This window comes from Hippocampus bargibanti, linkage group LG08 (genome assembly GCF_051943395.1).
Source record: "Hippocampus bargibanti isolate YZ-2025 linkage group LG08, ASM5194339v1, whole genome shotgun sequence".
NCBI classification, from domain to species: Eukaryota; Metazoa; Chordata; class Actinopteri; order Syngnathiformes; family Syngnathidae; genus Hippocampus; species Hippocampus bargibanti.
The window spans coordinates 25,427,281-25,448,580 of NC_142741.1; the positions used below are offsets into that span (position 1 = coordinate 25,427,281).

A 21,300-nucleotide genomic window follows, 5' to 3' on the forward strand; every position below is an offset into this window, starting at 1 on the left:
ATGATTTTTTCCGCCGTCCTAACTGTCCGTTGAAGTCGGATTTTGTCCATTACGATACTACCTCACTTTACATACGTCACTACCTCACTTTACATACGACACTACCTCACTTTACATTCAGAAATCACATGCATTGTCTGTTGTCAATTGTATGTCTTTTTGTAGCCACGTTATAAGTGCCTTGCACGCTGGGTCCGAGAGGACATTCTGTGCTGTATGTCATGCATATTAGCATATTTGACAATAAAGCTGACTTTGACTTCGACTAAACTTAGACACATAAATGAGTGGTTTATAATAAACATTGAATGTTTTAGAATGTGCATATCTAAAATAGTCCTATCAGATACTGTAAGAGTAAACGTCAAAGTGGCATGCGCGACAGCATAATGTTGACATTGTAAGGCAGCCAACGCAGCCGCCTCACACACAAGCATCCCCGGAGAGCACCAAAGTCCCAGTAACAGTGAACAAAAGAGACAACGAGAGCCAGATTCACTAGATTAAAAGGGATTTCTCCCCCTTCCTCCTGCTCAGGCCGGCGCATTTGTCAACGGAAGTGTGGCGGCGGAACAAACCCCTCGCTTGACTTACTGAGACGTGCCCAGTTTTGAAATGGAATCCCCAAACTTATAAAAGGGTCGGACGGCAAAGGAGCTTTGCCGGAGTCAGCAAAGCGATGAAGGTGAAAGGATGATGAAATCCGACGTAGGGATGGAGCGGCACGCCGCGGAATGATCAGTCAAATGGATCCATAGATTTTTGAATAAGTAATTCAAGGACAACCGACACCATTTTTTTTCTTTCCTAACTGACATCAGAAAAACGTTTTATAGCATCTAAATTACCCAAAACATGCAGTATGATATTTTTAGTCAAAAACGATTTTCAAATATAATATAAATATCTCAAAGTTTTCCAAATGTATTGGATACCACATTATAAGGCGCTACAGTAGACGCTGGGCTTACGCACTACTTTTACAGTTGGAAATGAAGTCGGTGGCTGCTGACAGTAGTTGCGGTACCTGTTGTGGCTCAATGTTACTTCATATATAAGGTGTGTCGGCGTATAAGGCGCGGGGTCATCTTTTGAAGAAAAGCAAGATATTTTCCGGTGTATACATGATAGAGATTAGACAAAATAAGAAGTTATCATATTTAAAAGTTTCATGTTGTTATATGCTTAGTCCACATGTGTGACTGAATACACAATTGAAGCACAGACAAACCTGGGGTCAATCTGAGGTCAACAGACACAGCAAGTTAAACTGTCAGCTTCATCTAGGAGATCTGGCCTTGGACAGAATTCAGGACTTGGGAAAGTCCTTTATCACCGAAGCAATTTACGACTTGAAACTCCTTCATAGGAAGAGCTCATTACCCAGGTCACAAATTTATCAGCTCAAGGAAAAGACAATGTTTTATTGCTTACAGCTGTTGGGGCTCAGAACGTGCCAGAGGCGTGGTTTTCGAATTAAGAAAACTATGTTTTACTAATGTATCACGTAAATTTACATATACTATCAATAAATAGCTTGGCAGAGGGCTGCAGAATTCAGACGTCTGTCATGAATGGCTGCGTCTCCTACCGGCAGTAGAGACGATCTTTCTGGGTCTTCGTCCACAATGTCTGACTGTGACATCTCTGACAATAAGTCGCACCTTATACACCGGAAAACACGTTAATTTGAGCCTCACTTTGTCTCGCAGATCCCACTTTGACGGAAGAGATGAAAACTGATCCTGAGATTGAAGCGTGGAGAGACATGACTTCCCGCCAGGAAGACTTACAGCTCCATCAAAGCACTTGTAACGAGTGGACCCCTGTTGGGAATTCTGCAAATAGACTAATTTGTAATTGATTCAGTGCATTAATTACCATCCCTGGTTATGCCTGTGTCATGGTTAATACTGTGCCAATCTGACGAGTCTAGAAGGCCCCTCTGCAGTGGGACCATTGGGGTGAAGCAGGCATTATTCAATTATGCCCCACATATCGGCAAACGGGCAAGTCTTAACCCGTGAGTAATCACTTTCCTGCGATGCCTAACTACAAGCTGATGTGGGGGGAGGGGGGGTAATGAGGGTGGATCACAGATGCATGTAGCCCCTGGTTAGGGCTTTAATCAGGCCTGGGAATCAATTCCCTTTGGTGTTTTGATCAGACAGTACGGTCGTTGGAGAAGAGATATGATAGAAGGCAGGTTTTGCAACCTTTTAAAAAAGGGAATGCGACATTGCATATATTCTTATAGGTGTGAGGAAAATCTGATGTACTTTAAAATTTTAAAGGACAACCGACATCCGGTTTTTGCTTCCTAACTGACATCAGAAAAACGTTTGATAGCATCTAAAATACCCAAAACACGCAGTATGATATTTTAATTCAAATGCAAAACAAAAATAAAAATGACTTAAAGTGTCCAAAATCTGCAAAAAATTGAGCTGCGAATTGGGCATTTTCAGAAAGTCCCGCCCCCTTGTTCGTGACGTCACGCCAAGACGTCTTGCATTGCTGGAGAATCAAAACAATGGCTTCAGATTCGGAGAAGATGCTTTGTTGTTACTCATCCAGTTATGAATATGATTCAAATAGTTCTGAAGAGGAAAGCATACATGTTTGCAATCGATTAAAGAATTTATTCCGTGCCATTTTGAGGCAACATTGGGGGGAAATGTATCACCCAAAAAGAGGCAGAAGAAAATGGCGACCTCTTGTAGACATGACAGTGTATTGTGTTTCCACAGGCTGATAAATTCCTTATATGGAGCTTGGACGCCCTCTTCTGGCTCTTTCGGGTGCAACACGAGGTTTTCAGACCAAACAAGCGTTGACGTGATGGAAGGACTGCTACAATGTGTCCTTTTTTTTTCGGTCAGGGGCGTTCCTTCAGTGACGTCACGTACGGACTCGTCACCAACTCAAAAAAAAAGACTTCACAATGCATTTTGGGTACTTTGCTTGGTCTGAAAACTACAGATATGAAATGCTTATTCGGGAGGGAGGGGAAGAAATAAACATGACTAAGTCATTCCAAGTGGAAAGGTGGTCAAAGCAAAGACATGGCTGGATATTCCTCAGACTTAGTTTGCAATTCAACAAGACGAGTTGGACGTGTTGTCCTCTTGTCTATGCACATCATGAAGTAGATGGAATGGTGTTCAAGAAAAAAAAATGAATATTTTAATTGTTGAAATGGACATTTCCTGTACATGTATTTCACAGCCAGCAGTGGGAACATTAGAGCGTCCCATTTGGCACTGTCCTTCCGATATGATTTATTTACATGCGGCAATCATTATGTTGCACATTCCACCACATGAATAGTCATGACTGACGTTTCGGCTCACCATCTTAAAGGACAACTGACGTCTCCGAACAAGTTGTGTCGATAATTTGTAAAATGGCTTCAAATGACTTCTACTGAGCGTATTTGACAAATATTCCACCACATATAGCTATATTTTACGTTTTAAGACTCGCGCTGAATATTCAGGAAGTCTTGTTTTTGAGTTGGTGACGAGTCCGTACGTGACGTTACTGAAGGAATGCCCCTGACCGAAAAAAAAAGACACATTTTAGCAGTCCTTCCATCACGTCAATGCATTTTGCTGTACTTGTTTGGTCTGAAAACCTTGTATTGCACCAAAAAGCCGGCAGAAGAGGGCGACCAAGCTCCATGGAAGGAATTTATCAGCCTGTGGAAACGGGCTGATTAATTCCTCACACGGAGCTTGGTCGCCATTTTCTGCCTCTTTTTTGGTGATACATTTCCCCCCAATGTTGCCTCAGAATAGCACGGAATAAACGATTTAATCGATTGCAAACGTTTATGCTTTCCTCTTCAGAACTATTTGAATCAGATTCATAACTGGTTGTGTAACAAGAAAGCATCTTCTCCGAATCTGAAGCCATTGTTTTGATTCTCCAGCAATGCAAGACGTCTTGGCGTGACGTCACGAACTGGGGGCGGGACTTTCTGAAAATGCCCAATTCGCAGCTTCATTTTTTTTGCAGATTTTGGACACTTTAAGTCATTTTTATTTGTGTTTTGCATTTGACTAAAAATATCATACTGCGTGTTTTGGGTATTTTAGATGCTATAAAAGGTTTTTCTGATGTCAGTTAAGAAGCAAAAAACTGATGTCGGTTGTCCCTTAAGTCTTCTACATAGGTTTCATCTCCTTCTGACATATTTCAATTGAAAAAAAATATAATATTGCCGTCATTGGTCTTTTAAACAAAAAACAGGAAGAGGAATGAATGGAGTTTAGGGATAATACCTGTGATCATAGCTATCTCTTTATCTCAATGTTTTATTCCCATGTCTCCTTTTTTCATCATATTCTTGATCTTTTCTTTACCTGAAATATGTCATCAGCAGACAAAGCGCTATCGTGATCATAATTTCGTATAATCAGATCTAAGCAATGTATTATTATGACTTTTTATCAAGTGAGAGGAGGACTCGGCGGCAACAGAAAAGCTTTTCACCTTGTCTGTTCGACGACAAAGCTTTTTGTCTTCTTCTATGGTAAATTTGTAGACGACAATGCATTCACAAGCTATAGTGAGACCTCAACTTACAAACACCTCAACTTACAAACTTTTTGTCTTACAAACGTCAAATTTATGAAAATTAAACCTTATAATAAGCACTATTTTCATAATACACACCCACCACGGCTGGCGGAGTGATCTTCGGAGGAAGCACACGACCGAACAGCAGTTACCAACAGTCCTTATGGAAGGTGACTCTCCTTCCATAAACCATCAACGACCATCAAAAAGGTCAATAAAACTTTATTTTACAGCACAGTTTATTTCTTTAATTACAGTCGTCATGTAATGCGCCTCTCTTTCCAAACAGCAATTCCCTTTGACCTTCGACCTCCAACGCCATTCCATCAAGCTATAAATGACCGTCACAAATGTAAATAAAGTGACTTTATGATACAATGCAGTGTATTTCTTTCATTACAATACAATAGCACATTTATTATACATAGAATAAGGTATGTTGTGTGTAGTTTTAAGGCTTATTTAGTTGAAAAGTATCTTTTATGGAAACCCGGGAACGGATTATTCCCATTTTAATGATTTCCTATGGGATTTTTTTTTTGAGATACATACTTTTCGCCTTACACACTCTGTCTGAGAACCAATTAAGTTCGTAAGTTGAGGTCTCACTGTATATGATTTTTTTTAATTGCACACTAAATGCCAGGCTCTTAAGTACAGAAGCAGAGATGCACTACTGTGCAACCCCCCCGACCCCCTTTCGTGCAACACATTCAGTGCAATGGCGTTCAACGGTGGGCAAAAGTTCCATAAGTGAAGGATGGAAAGTACCGTATTTTCCAGTGTATAAGGCGCACCCCCAAATGAATGGTGTATTTTCAAACTTTTTTCCGTATATAAGGCACACCAGACTACAAGGCGCACTTTCAATGAATTTAAAAAAAAGTTTTGTATAAAAGTTTTTGGGTGCACGTTATACATTGCAAAATACGGTATTACTTTCCTTCTTTCTCTAAGTTGAGTTGGCTTTCACGGGTCAACAATTATGTCCACAAGGATCACCCTTAACCCCACTCACACCCACCGCCAACCCCCCCCCCCTGGCTATTACTGGTAATTCACAAACGCCACGGGTGAGATTGGTTGAAGGCTAATCAACATTTAACGTCTTCTGAGTGTGTCATGATGCAAAAATTGATGGATGGTACAATTAAGCCCAATGTCACTTAGCTAAATGGCTATGTAATCCTAATGAGTTTTTTATCCAAACACGGAGTATTTTGCAAACGAGGGTAATATTGTGACGCTATAATGTTGTGGAAATTAGCTCATATCACTTTTGCATTACAGACGCTCCTGACCACCTCCCCCTCAAATCACTATTTCCAGTGTCTGAAACTCATGACAAAAAGTTAGTGGACACCAGGGCAGAAAACTCTGAAAAGTTGCCTGCCCTCATTTTCACATCGTGAAACACAATAAGACGACTAATCGCAAAAAAAAAAACATTGTTGCAAAGTATAAATGACTTTTTTTTAAATTAAGGTTGTCGGTTGCCTACCACAAATGCTACCTTGCTTAATTTATGGTAAATATCTCGTCACGTCAGGAACGCCCCTGACCGAGAAAGCGACACATAATGCATTTTGGGTACTTTGTTTGGTCTGAAAACATCGTGTTGATCCATGTTGATGGCGAAATTAGAAGAAAAACACGTAAATAACACGATGGGGAATGGTTGTGTGTTGCACCAAGACTACTATTTGATACTAGTTGACACAAATTCCCACCAAACAAATCAGCCCATTTCCAACGGAGCTTAGGCGCCATCTTGTGCATTTTCTGGGCGCTACATTGGAGTCCAGATGCCTCAAAATGATACAGGACTTCTTTAAGCGATTGCAAACATGTATGCTTTCCTCTTCAGAACTATTTGAATTGTATTAATAACTGGATGAGTAACAAGAAAGCATCTTCTCCGAATCTGAAGCCATTGTTTTGATTCTAGAGCAAGGCAAGACGTCCTGGCGTGATGTCACGAACAAGGGGGCGGGACCTTCTGAAACTCGCCGTTTCCGATGTCATTTTGAAGTAGTTTTGGGACATTTTAAGTCATTTTTATTGCTGTTTTGCATTTGACTAAAAATATCAGCCTGCGTGTTTTGGGTATTTTAGATGCTATCAAACGTTTTTCGGATGTCAGTTCGGAAACAAAAAAACGGTGTCGCTTGCCCTTTAATGAATGGTCTAAAAACTTTGGGATTCAAACAGGCGTTATTAGCGATTCATTATTCAACACTCACTCGGAAAGCTCGGTTTCACTCATATGCTAAATTTTCTATTAAAATTGGCTAATTTTTCTTTTTACATTCTTTTTAAACTCTTAAACTAATTTAGAAAGAATGGAGCAAATTAGCATTCGGCACTCGTCGCTTTCACACGAAGGCTTTTATCAGGAAAGCGTTTGTTTGACCTTGGTCAAATGGCACAACTAGTTCTCCTTGTTAAACGTCACGTTCAACGCCTTCATTTTTTTTTTGTGTGGGGGGGGGGGGGGGGCTTTGTGATTTCTCAGTGGTCTCGCCTCCCACACCGCACTGTCCTCCTTCGTGTCAAATTAAAGTGATGGAAATGAACTTGGGGGGGACGCTAATTGCAGTTGTCAATCCAATCTGGGTCAGGGCTGAAAGACAGAGGCTCTCGAGCACTTCATCAGTCTTCATTAATATTGAACGAGTTTGGTGAGTAGCAGGGGGCCAACGTAATCTGCACTCATCTAACGGTGCATCAAAAATTAGGGGGAGGGGGGGGGGGTTGAGGGGGGGTACCCGTGGTGCCTGGAGGACAAATATGCCCGTCAAGAAATATGAAGAAAGATGTCAGAAGAGGTGAAGTGAGTGCGAAGTACGAAACGCTGCTTCCCTTGCTACATCAACCTGAATTTGAAAAGTACTTGACGAAGACTTTCACCAAAAATGGGATTTATATACAGTAAAGTCTCGTTATATCGATATCAGATATATCGATAGTCCCGGTTATATCGATACTATTTCTATGCACGCACGGAGAAAATTACATGCAAACAGGGTCGGATATATCGATAGTCCCGGTTATATCGATATTTTTTCGGACTCCCTTGAATATCGATATAACGAGACTTTACTGTATTGAACATACCATTGATGAACGTAAACGTGATTTGTAAAAAAAAATAACATGAAAATCACTTCAACGTTAAAGGACAACCGACACCATTGTTTTGTTTCCTAACTGACATCAGAAAAACGTTTGATAGCATCTAAAATACCCAAAACAGGTAGGCTGATATTTTTAGTCAAGTGCAAAACACCAATAAAAATGACTTCAAGTGTCCCAAAACGACTTCAAAATGACCTCAGAAAGTTTCAGTTTCAGAAGGTCCCGCCCACTTGTTCGTGACGTCACTATTGGTCACACACTGCCTTGCTCCAGAATCAAAACAATGGCTTCAGATTGGGAGAAGATGCTTTCTTGTTACAGTTATGAATATGATTCAAATAGTTCTGAAGAGGAAAGCATACATGTTTGCAATCGATTCAAGAATTTATTCCGGTCATTTTGATGCATCTGGAGAGAAATGTAGTGACAAACCCTTTAGTACTCACAGTACCCAAAAAAAGGCAGAAGAGGACGCCACACCCACCTGGGACGTTTCGTAAGCGAACATGAAATACACTGTAGAAGTCTTCGCGCAACACACAGCGATTTATGTGTTTTCCTTCTAATTTCACCATCAACACGGATCAACACAAAGTTTTCAGACAAAACAAAGAACCATTGAGGTGATGCAAGGTATGTCCTTTCTCGGTCAGGGGCGTTCCTTCAGTGACGTAGGGTGAGGACTCGTCACCAACTCAAAAACAAGACTTCCGGAATATTCAGCCCGAGTCTTACAACGTAAAATATAGGTTTATGCGGTGGAATCTTTGTAAAATACGCTCAGTAGAACATCGAGGAAAAGGTTTCTTCAGCCGTCATCTGTACTTCTTTGACGGTGTCGGACGTTTCGCTTCAACAGTATCACCTCATCAGTATTACTAATGAGGTGATATCGGTCGAAGTGGGGCAATCAGGCCAATCATTAGTCAGAACGATCGGAACTATCAGTGGAGCAGCTGCAGGGAGTTGTCCTCTGCTCCCCCCAACCTGAGAGCAGGGACCTATTATAGCAGAGTCCGGCACCGCCATGTCTGGACAGTAGGGATATATATATATATAGGGCCTAAACTACCAGTAAGACTTTAGTTTTCTGACGAAGTTTCTTGGATAAGAAGCGAAACGTCCGACACCTTCAAATTTGTACAGATGACGGCTGAAGAAACCTTTTCATCGATGGACCACTCCTGTACGACTGAGAGCTTACACAGACGCTCAGTCGAAGTCATTTGAAGCCATTTTACAAATTATGGACACAACTTGCCCGGAGACGTCGGTTTTCCTTTAAATTCTTGTGATGGAGTTACTGTATATAGTAAATTAAATACAACAAAATAGAAATTGTAATATGACTGCAAACTGGAAATGTGTGTCTTCCATCACTGGGATGAATCAGTGATCAAACCAGAGAATACCCCCCCGACCCCTTTTTTTTAACATGGCACTCAACTGTATTGATGTGAACTTGACCTTTCCCTTGATCCAGCTATCACAGCGTTGCCAATGGAAGCACTCCAGTGGACCAGTGGACACAAGCACGCAGTGTGGTTTGAGGTAAAAGTGTGTTCAGGGGGGGGGGGGGCGCTTAGGGTTGCTAAGCTACCAAAGAGGGACCTCTTTCCTCTGCCTATTTTGTGCCTTTTCCCACTGATGTAGATGTAAAAAAGTAGTTTGGAAAAAACAAATGTCTGGCTTTTAATGGGGAGGAGGAGAATATGTGCAGATCTTGAGTTGTATCCGGGAGTTTGGCATGTTTGGTACGCCGCCTTATATATGGAAAATACATGGGTAGTTAACATATTACAGAGATATCTTGGCTTACGAACTTGATTGTTTCCCAGAAAAGTGTGTAAGACGAAAAGTGTGTATCCCAAAAAATAATTTTCCATAGGAAACCATTAAAATGAGAATAATCCGTTCCCAGGTCCGCATAAAACATAATTTTCTAGTTTCAAATTTTCTAAGCCTTAATTTTATGTATAATAAATGTGCTATGGTATTATAATTAAAGAAATTGCTGGAATTTTTGTAAAATACGGTAGTAGTAGAAGTCATTTAAAGTGATTTTACACATTATGGACACAACTTGTCCGCAGGTGTTGGTTGTCCTTTCAACATAAATTCCATACAAAATATAGCACTGAAGCAACTTACGAACAAATTCACCTCACGAACGACCGCTCGTAAAGTCTCTCGTTTGTAAGATGGGGAACGTCTGCATTGAAATCAGAGTCTGGAATGTAAGTTATTAATCAAAGAGTGAGCGTTGACTCATCGGTTGTGGAGGCAGTTTGGAAGATGGACTCTGTTTGTTGGTAAAAGCTGTTTGGGGGACGGGAGTAGTGGAATGCAGCCATCCATCTTTGCTATATCTTCCCAAAAAGGACGGTAGGCATCACTTTCAATCACCTTCAAGACACCACGAGTATGCGTAGCGCTTCACATTAACTCGTTCTCCTCTATCTCAAGGTAAGGTCTCATCCTCCCCGGGGGAGTCGCCATGTTATTACTTTTTAGGAATAATAATAATAACATTCCTAAAGATACACTGAACCTCGCCCTCCCCTTGCTCCCTTGTTGCCTGGCACCCTGTCTTCTTTATTAGCATGTTCAATTAACCCAAGTTAATTGCCCACGATAAAAAGGTGCAGAAACCTTGGAAGGTGGTGCCAGAGGGAGTCATTTTTGGAAACGAATGCTATATTGTGTGAAGAGTAAGCAGGTGTGAAGTGGGTTGAGTTTTTAGAACATATGAAAATAAAGCACGGCATCTGAGGTGCAATGTAATCTTTGTTCAGAACGGCGCTGTTTGGAAATCTAATTGTGGAAATCTAAGTATGTAACAGGGATTGTGAAGGACACATTGCAGAGCCACGTACAAAATTGAAGGACTACAGATGCACCGATAGCAAAAGAAATATCCGGAACTGTATGCGTGATATTAGATCATCAGCCTGATATAAATCGTTCCTGAGTGTGAGTGGCCGGACGTGAGCCGTGGCTGAGAGCAGTATATATAGTATCTTGATGTACCAAAAGGCCTCAACAATAACATTTTTCCAAAGCTTTTTCGAAGTCCATTGCATACAAGTGTTTTGACATGATCTATCTATCTATCTATCTATCTATCTATCTATCTATCTATCTATCTATCTATCTATCTATCTATCTATCTATCTATTTGTTTATGTGTCTGTCTATTCAATTCCCGAATAAATTTATGAATGGCAGTGAATGAGTTAACATGGGCCCGTATAATGTTGTTGTTGGAAGGTTCAGGTTTGAGACATTGCATTTCCATCCCGAAACACAGAATATTTTTCTTGGTGCAAATTTCCACCCGATGACATCTGGTGGCTCGCCCACACCTCTCATCGCCGCACTATTATCACTTTCTGTCCTGAAGGGCTCGGCGCTGACATCACCCGTCGCCACCGTTGCATGCGTGTCCATCAAAACAAAAATGGTGCATTCAAGTGCTAGATGATTCAGCATCAAAAGCACAACGACTATCGCTAGAAGGCAGATATTTTGGTTCAATATGAAAAATAATGACAATGGGAAACAATGATATTGGGTTTTTTTTCGCCATGAAATGCTTTTACTTCATAAAAAATGGTGAAAAGCGAGTGGCATGGTATGGCTGTAGAGGCTCAGAAGTGGTCCATTCTATACATTGTAAAAATGAAGATTGTCAAGAACAGTACAGTGATACATTGGCTTAAAAACTTAATTGCTTCCCAGACAGAGTGAGTAAGTGTGTATCCCAAAAATTAATTTCCCATAGGAAACCATTAAAATGAGAACAATCCGTTCCCAGGTCCCCATAAAACATACTTTTCTACTTTGTAATTTTCGAATACATCTAAAATACCCAAAACACGCAGGCCGATATTTTTAGTCAAATGCAAAACACTAATAAAAGTGAGTTAAAGTGTCCCAAAACTAATTCAAAATGCCCCTGAAAATGGGCAGTTTCAGAAGGTCCCACCCCCTTGTTCGAGACGTTACGCCAGGACGTCTTGCCTTGCTCTAAAATCAAAACAATGGCTTTAGATTTGGAGAATATGCTTTCTTATTACTCATCCAGTTATGAATACGATTCAAATAGTTCCGAAGAGGAAAGCATAATTGTTTGCAGTCAATTAAAGAAGTCCTTCCGGATCAATTCGAGCGTCAGGACTCCAATGTAGCGACCCAGAAAATGCACAAGATGGCGCCCAAGCGCCGTTGGAAATGGCCTGATTTGTCTGCTGGGAATTTGTGTCAACTAGTATCAAATAGTAATCTTGGTACTACACACAATGATTCACCATCGCGTTATTTAAGTTTTGTCTTTGTAATTTCGCCATCAACACGGATCAACACAAAGTTTTCAGACCAAACAAAGTACCCAAAATGCATTGTGTCTCGCTTTCTCGGTCAGGGGTGTTCCAGAGGTGACGTCACGTCAGGAATCGTCACCAACTCAAAAACAAGACTGCCTGAATATTCAGCGCGAGTCTTACAAGGTAAAATATATCCATATGCGGTGGAATCTTTGGAAAATGCGATCAGTAGAAGTCATTTGAAGTGATTTTACAAATTATGGACACAACTTGTCTGGGTGCGTCGATTGTCCTTTAAAATAAGCTGATTTGCTTGTATCCAATACATAAAGTACGAGCATTTCAAGCACACGTCAAAATGATGTCACGACATCGGCTTTGCGGTCCTTACTCTGAGAAAAGTGAGGTCTCGACTGCGATCGATGCTTGTGATTTCGAGGTTACCCATGACGACTTCACAACTCTCGTAGTACTTCCTCAGAGTGCGATACTGCTGCTCCAGGTCTGACAGTGTACTCAGCTTGTTTTCGGTGCCGGCACATACTGGTGGAAACAAAGAATAACAAAAAATAACAGTGTTAGTTTAGTTCGTTATAGCGGAGGTTGTGTAGTCATGTAGTCACCATGGAGTTTCAGTTTGTTTGTTAGTTGTATGCATAATATACCCATAAATATATACATTAACATGTACAGTGATACCTCGGTTTACGAACCCCTTGGCTTACGAACTTTTCAGTTCACGAACGTTAAATTTAGGACAATTTAACCTTGGCATACGAACTATTTTTCGGGATACACACGGAGCTGCCACAATGAGTGATGTGTCGTTTGCGAACGAGCCCATTCTTACAAGAAAATGGCAACCGGCTTGTTTTGGTCCTCTATTCCCCGCCCCCAGTTTTTTGTTAAAGCCACATGATTGGTTGAGAATGCAGCAGTGAGGGGAGTTGGTTTAAACATTAAAGAGACAGGCAGACAACAGAGAGTGACAACATGAATAGAAAACAGTGAAATTTGGACTCTTTTCAACATTGATGAGAGTGTAGACTGCAAGGTTAAAATTCCCAATCAATCAGGCTCCACAAATAACCCACACTAGCCATCAGTTCAATTTGAAATGAAAAGACAGAGCTCCTTGAGACACTTTGTGCAAAAAGTGATCCATTCCATCAAGCCATCAACGACCATCACAAAGGTAAATAAAACCACTTTATTATCCAGTACAGTTTATTTCTTTAATTATATTACCATAGCACATTTATTAGACATACAATAAGGTATAGTTTGTGTAGTTTTAAGGCTTAGAAAATTAGAAAGTAGAAAATGATGTTTTATGGGGACCTGGGAACGGATTATTCTCATTTTAATGGTTTCCTATGGGAAATTAATGTTTGGGATACACACTTTTCACATTACACACTCTGTCTGGGAACCGATTAAGTTCGTAAGCCAAGGTATCACTGTACTATAGATGTGGTGAACATAATGTATGCATATCATCGCTGCCGGTCACACCCAAGTGCTGCAATTAATCAACAATCACATCGACACAATCAACGCTGGGCGTTTTTCGATAAAGATTAAACGGCGTGTGAATTCTTGCCTCTCTCAGCATTTGGACAACAATTTGTTATGATGATCTATAGCGACATATCGAATTGCTTCTTCTCACCAGCTTCAAATCTATGCCGAACCCTTTGCAATGTGACCTGCATAATGCCTATACGAGGCGCTCGTGATTAGCTTGGATGCAGCGAGCAGAATGCGCTGCTCAGGAATGATCTATGGCAGATCGGGGTGTTTTCAATAACACTTGAAGGAAGGTGGGGGTAGGGGGCCATAAAGTGAGGATAGGTATAATAAACTGTTATTGCACCCAGGGGGCAGGCTACTGAGTTTAGAGAAGAACGATATCACAGATTTCTGATGTCTGGTTGAATCAACTTTTGGATTTTTACACTATTTTCTTCCTCATGTATACTTCCTGTAAGGTGACTTGACTTTGAAAGCTGGACGATATGAAATGAATTTGAAAGTGATTAAAATGTAAAATAAATAATAAGAAGAATACAGTGATAGCTCGGTTTACGAACCCCTTGGCTTACGGACTTTTCGGTTTACAAACGTTAAAGTTCTGAACATTTGACCTTGGCATACAAACTTTACCTTGGCATACGAACTTTTTTTCATACACGAAGCTGCCTCAATCAGTGATGTGTCGTTGGCGAACGAGCCCGTTCTTCTAACAATAAAATGGCAGCAGACTTGTCCTCTATTCCCCGCCCCCAGTCTCCGGTTAAAGCCACGTGATTGGTCAAGAACGCAGCAGTGAGAAGGGAGGTGGTTTAAACATTATAGAGACAGGCAGACGACAGTGAGAGAGTTTCAACTTCGATAGTTCAAAGGCAGAGTGTAGACTGCAAGGTTAAAATATCCCATCTATCAGGCTCCACAAACAACCCGCACAAGCCATCTGTACACTTGATGCAACAATCTATCAACCCAGCTAAACAGAACACAATTGATGAGGAACTAGATAAAATTAAAGCAGAGAAAGCACCTACAATGCATCATTCCTCAAGATGGTGAAAGAAGAAGGTTACGTTCCTCATCAAGTGTTTCATGCTGATGAAAGCGGCCACTCCATTCCATCAAGCCATCAATGACCATCACAAACGTAAATAAAATGACTTTATTACACAGTACATTTTATTTCTTTAATTATAATACCACATCACATTTAATATACCTAAAATAAGGTATATTTTGTGTAGTTTTAAGGCTTAGAAAATTACAATGTAGAAAATAATGTTTTATGGGGACCTGGGAACATATTATTCTCCTTTTAATAGTTTCCTATGGGAAACTATTTTTTAGGATACACACTTTTCACCTTACACACTGTCTGGGAACCAATTAAGTTCATAAGCCAAGGTATCACTGTAATACATTTTATTTCAAGCGCCTTTCAAAGTTCTCAAGGACGCTTTACAGTCACAGACAAGCATAGACACAATGATAAATAAAATACAATTATAAATAGAGAAATGAATGCAAGCCAAAAAATAATCATAAAGAATGTAGAGTGTAACAAATGTGAGGAGTGTTTCAGACTGAGATATATACACCACAACAAAGCCATCTGGCTTGTGCATGTTTTCAAATAAGTGTTGCAGGTTTACTACAGGGAGCTTGCTTGTAATATGTCATTCCATATGTCTGTATGTGTCGACCTGCTGTAAATAATAGACCTCAGCATGGATTTCCTCCCTCTCTCTGCATGATTGAATCCATTTGTCTCCACATGGAAGTTTACATAAAACATCCTGTGCTCTTTATATCGGTGCAACGTGTCCATCATCGTGGGGTCTATAAAGCCCTTGAGCAAAAGAAATAGAAAAAAACAAATGGACCATCAGATTTTTTTACCACCGATGTCACTGCTGTAGCGAAAAATATGATATGTTATTTACTGTACGATATGTCTGTGTAAGCTCTCAGTCGTACAGTAGTGGTCCATCGATGAAAAGGTTTCTTCAGCCGTCATCTGTACAAATTTGAAGGTGTCGCACGTTTCGCTTCTTATCCAAGATGCTTCTTCAGCGAACTAAAGTCTTACTAGTAGTTTCGGCCCTATATATATATATATATATATATATATATATATATATATATATATACAGTAAAGTCTCGTTATATCGATATCGGATATATCGATAGTCCCGGTTATATCGATACTATTTCTATGCACGCATGGAGAAAATTACATGCAAACAGGGTCGGATATATCGATAGTCCCGGTTATATCGATATTTTTTCGGACTCCCTTGAATATCGATATAACGAGACTTTACTGTATATATATTCCTACTGTCCAGACGTGGCGTTGCCGGACTCTGCTCTGAACGGTCCCTGCTCTCAGGTTGGGGAGAGCAGAGGACTACTCCCTGCGGCTCCACTGATTGTTCCTATTGTCCTGACTAATGACTGGCCTGGATAAGAAGCGAAACGTCCGACGCCTTCAAAGAAGTACAGATGACGGCTGAAGAAAGCCTTTCATCTGTACTGTAGGATATATTCATCTCTCTGAAATATAGACAGACATACAGCTAGCCAGTTAGCCGGCTAGCCAGTGTGCTGCTTCGTCAGCTAGCCAGATATCCAGCTAGCTACATACATACAGGACTCTACAATGGTTCTAGTAATAGAACTAAGTTATCAACGTCAAATAATAGTCTTTTAGAAAGAACGAGAAATGATAAGAGGAAAAATGGGTAGATGGCTGAATAAGTATTTTTTGATCCAAACATTTTTTTCATTCATTTGAAGTGATTTTACAAATTATGGACGCAACTTATCCGGAGGTGTCGGTCAAATCACCTTGTCATGTGATCTAGTACCTTGGAGATCGAATGGTCAATCGCGATCGACGTATTGAGCACCCTTGGCCTAGTTCATACAATGTATTGAATTCCTGTGCTATGATCACCAAGCCAAATAATTCGATTGATTACAACCCCAACAACAAAGGCTTCCGCATTAAAAGGACAAATAACGGTCAGTTACGAACGCAATGTCCGACAGAGTTCAAATAAATTGCAGATGTTACATTTGCAAGCAAATATTTTAACAAAGGTGGATGAATCAAAGGGGTAGGCAATGGGATTTCTAAGGTCACCGCAGTCCTTGGTGTAATAACCCAGATGAGCTTGTGTGAGTAAGTGTGAGTTACAAGGCTCTTAATACTGATGCTAATCATGGCCGACATTACAGTCCATCTGCTGCGCACTTTAAAATTCATCGGAAACAATAGCTAGCTGAGAAACTGTCATTACTATTACAGTCTGGCTTCCGGTCACCAAGCGCCAATGTTGTCACTGCCTCCATATGGTTTGCCGTTAATTCACATTTAAGCTTGATGGGTCATCTCAATTCCTGCCCGGGGGAAATGTGACACTGTCGAGAAACGTGTTGAGGCACCCTTTGTTGGTTGAACTTTGTACTATTGCATACATTTTGGCCTAAGTGGAGACATACTCGCAAAGTTCAGGGTCAGTGTAGTCGCTGCCCAACTAGCAAAATTAGGTTAACTCATTCACTGGCAGACGATGCGCAAAAATGTGCCCACTCCAGTGCCAGGGTGTTTGTCATTTTCACTCAAATTGCAGGGCCCACAGAATACAGGTAACATCCAACTTACGACCGGCTCCACTTACGACCACGACACCAGACCCTATTTTTAACGTTTGTTTGGCAATTGGCTGACGAATCTTCGTTTGGCAATTTGCATACTCTGCACGGCAGCCGATCAGAAGCCTGTTTCATGCTTCGGACTATACCGTGACTTTAAAGTGTACTTGAGAGTTTTGAAAGGCGCTTAGAAAGTGTCCGACGTCTCCGGACAAGAGTCCAAGTGGCTTGCAGCGGTTTGCTTGTAACTTTTGCTTTATTGAATAAAACAAACGTTTGAATTTTTTTTTTTCTTGAAGAAGTTGTCGGCCACCCGGGCCGAGACGTTTTGAATGTTGTACGCCCGACATAAAAGTTGTACGCCCCGGGGCCTCCGGGCAGGTGTTATTTCAAACACGGCTCCTCAAGGCTACTTGACAAGGGTCCACGTGTGTTTCACATACATCCAAAGTAAGCACAGTTTTTCATTGCCAGTCGAGGGATTGGAATAACTGTCGAAATCTGTTTCTCTTGCCTCTGGGCTTATGCCACTAGTTCACCTTGAGTTTTTTTTGGGGGGGTGGGTCATTGTATTGAGAAGGCATTCTATCAATTAAGAATGTGTGGTCCTCGGCATGGATCTTCATCCGGTACCCAAACTATTTCCATCAATTACGTGGGCTGCTACTGCTGCTAACTTTAACCCTGGCTCTCATTTTTCCCCATTAAATGAGTCGGTGGGTCGGGGGGGGTGGAGGGGGAGTTTACTGCAACACAATTGCCTCGCTCGCTTACACAAGAAATTATTTCTCAGCAAGCTTCTGGCCTCGCCGCTTATCACTCCATGAATGAATGCATGAGGGTTTTTTTTTCTATTTCTGTGTATACAATATGTATGTACCAGTGTGTTTAGTTCATTTAATGATCTTGCTTTTTTTAATAAAAAATAATGTATCCATATAGAAACTAAATCAAGACAAAACGTCAAATTAATATTGTGAGAAATTTCACACAAATAAGAAGTCGCCAGCTTCAGTGTTTGTTGTTATGGTGATATCCACGCCTACCTCCTTCGCTATACAATGATACCTCGGTTTGCGAACCCTTTGGCTTAAGAACTTTTCGGTTTACGAACGTTAAATTTATGAAACTTTTACCTTGGCATACGAACTATTTTTCGGGATACACACAGAGCTGCCACAATAAGTGATGTGTCCTTCGCGAACAAGCCCAATCTCCTCACAAGAAAATGGCAGCCGACTGGTTTAGTCCTCTATTCCCCGCCCCCAGTAGTCGGTTAAAGCCACGTTATTGGTCAAGAACGCAGCAGTGTAGACTGCAAGGTTAAAATATCCCATCATCAGGCTCCACAAACAACGCGCACAAGCCATCTGTACACTTGATGCAAAAAGCTATCAACCAAGCTAAACAGAACACAATTGATGAGGAACTAGGTAAAATTATCGCAGAGAAAGCACCTACAAGGGATCATTCCTCAAGATGGTGAAAGAAGAAGGCTACGTTCAATAAAATGACTTTATTACACATTATAGGTTATTTCTTTCATTATAATACCATAGCACATTTATTATACATAAAATAAGGTATATTTTGTGTAGTTTTAAGGCTTAGAAAATTAGAAAGTAGGAAATTATGTTTTATGGGGACCTGGGAATTGGTTATTCTCATTTTAATGGTTTCCTATGGGAAATTGGTTTTTGGGATACACACTTTTCGCCTTACACAGTCTGTCTGGGAACCAATTAAGTTCGTAAGCCAAGGTATCACTGTATTCTATATGTCATCAGGAAAAAAAAAATACATATGACATCATAATATCCTCGTTTTGGATCGTGCCTAGAGCTACATTGTAATTATATGCTGCAGCTCAAATCTTATCCACGCATACCACTGCGGCAAGTGTATTTTTTTAAAGCAGAAAAGAAGGTACTGTTACGCGAATAAAATATGCCCATCCGTCATTTTACAGCCCGTCAGATTATGACATAATTTGCCATACAAGACAACGCTCGTTCCATTCAGAAGGCGCGCGCGAAGGTGTCGGGCGTGATAAGACAATTTATTCCATTAACCTGGTGCAACACTCTGACATGCAGTCAGGTTAAATGTTTACGTGGAAGACATCAAGATGACAGGAGAGCACAGCTGGAAGCATTTGATTGTCCTCCTGCTGTGTCATTCTTATCGGTTTTGTCTAAACACCCTCCAATGAGATTTACAAAACATTTTCATTGTCTTTTGGTGGTGGAAATTGTGTTTTCAAAGACGTCATCGTTCAAATGATGAAAGAAAACGGAACAAAAGTTCAGGATTGTTTGAAAGCATATATGTAGATACAGTGATACTTTGGCTTACGAACTTAATTGGTTCCCAGACACAGTGTGTAAGGCGAAAAGTGTGTATCCCAAAAATTAATTTCCCATAGGAAACCATTAAAATGAGAATAATCCGTTCCCAGGTCCCCATAAAACCTAATTTTCTACTTTGTAATTTTCGAAGCCTTAAAACTACACAAAATATACCTTAAATTAAGTATAATGTGGTATGGTATTGCAATTAAAGAAATAAACTGTACAGTATAATAAAGTTGTTTTATTTACCTTTGTGATGGTCATTGATGGTGTGATGGAATGGAGTGGTCGGTTTCCTCAGCATTAAACACTTGATGACCCTAACCCTAACCGAACGTTCGTTTGGCAATTTGCATACTCTGCACAGGCAGCCAATCAGAAGCCTATTTCGGACTGACTGAAAAGTGTACTTGAGAGTTTTGAAAGGCACTTCGAAAGAGGAGTCCACGTGGCTTGTAGCGGCTTGCTCGTAGCTTTTGCTTCATTGAATAAAACAAACGTTTGATTTGAAAATAGTCTTTTTTTTTTCTTGAAGAAGTTGTCGGCCACCCGGGCCGAGACGTTTTGAAAGTTGTACGCCCGACGTAAACGTTTTACGCCCTGGGCCACCGGGCAGACGCTATTTCAAACACTGGTTTTGGATATTTTAGATGCTATGAAACGTTTTTCTGATGTCATTTAGGAAACGGGAAAAAAATGTTTTCGCTTGTCCTTTAAATGTCTTTCCAACGGATTATTCTCATTTTAATAGTTTCCTATGGGAAATTAATGTTTGGGATACACACTTTTCACCTTACACACTCTGTCTGGGAACCAATTAAGTCCGTAAATCAAGCTATAACTGTACTTGGCAATAATGATTCTCATTCCATAACCTTTTTTTACTTTCCTATAATGACATCGAATTAGCGAGATTTTTTTTTTCCAGGATTCACATTGTGGCATTTTCATGGTCATTTTTCTTGGTAGAACGACATCCCGTAATATGTGGAATGGGTGAAAAAAATAGCTCGGCAGACTGCGCAAAACAAACACGAGCGCGCAATGATGCAAGACAAGGAGCTTGTTGAGCAATAACTGCTGCGCGGCACGTACAAGTTATGCTTCCTGACACATAATTTGATTTTAATGAACAACAAGTCAGAGTGAATCAAGCTCAAAAAACGGTGTCCATCTGCGGAGCATAACTCATAATAAAGTGCTTTGCAAATGGCACCTGGTGCGCGTTTGTCAGTTACTTGTGCACAAACTCCCCCGTCAAACGCGTTGATAATGTACTGTAAATAATTCAGAAATGAAGTCATGATCTACTTTCTTGTTTCACGTGAAGCTTTTTAGAGAGACGTTTCAACGCGGCATCCGCATCATTCGACCCTCAAGCCTGTCAAGCGTTTTGATAGTTTAACAAAAATAGTTCTGAAGAAGAAAGCATACATGTTTGCAATCGATTAAAGAATTTATTTCGTGCCATTTTGAGGCAACATTGGGGAGAAATCTCTCACCCAAAAAAAAGAGGGCCAAAATGGCGACCTCCTGTGGCCACCTCCGTTTTCACAGGCTGATAAATTCCTTATATGGAGCTTGGACACCCTCTTCTGGCGGCTTTAGGGTGCAACGTGAGGTTGTGAGACCAAACAAGTACAGCAAAATACATTGACGTAATGGAAGGACTGCTACAATGTGTCTTTTTTTCAGGGGCGTTCCTTTAGTGA

General features: G+C 40.6%; 2 protein-coding genes across 2 annotated transcripts in view; both read right to left on the reverse strand.

Annotated features, from left to right (window-relative positions):
* Positions 1-21,300, reverse strand: part of erbb4b (erb-b2 receptor tyrosine kinase 4b) — a 167,861-nt gene that overhangs the window by 79,437 nt on the left and 67,124 nt on the right. Inside the window, exon 2 of the mRNA XM_089003429.1 lies at positions 12,439-12,590. Coding sequence (XP_088859555.1) covers positions 12,439-12,590 — 152 coding nt within the window. The remainder of the gene's footprint in view (positions 1-12,438; positions 12,591-21,300) is intronic.
* The window catches only part of ikzf2 (IKAROS family zinc finger 2), a 210,787-nt gene that overhangs the window by 32,115 nt on the left and 157,372 nt on the right, over positions 1-21,300 (reverse strand). The window lies entirely within an intron of this gene.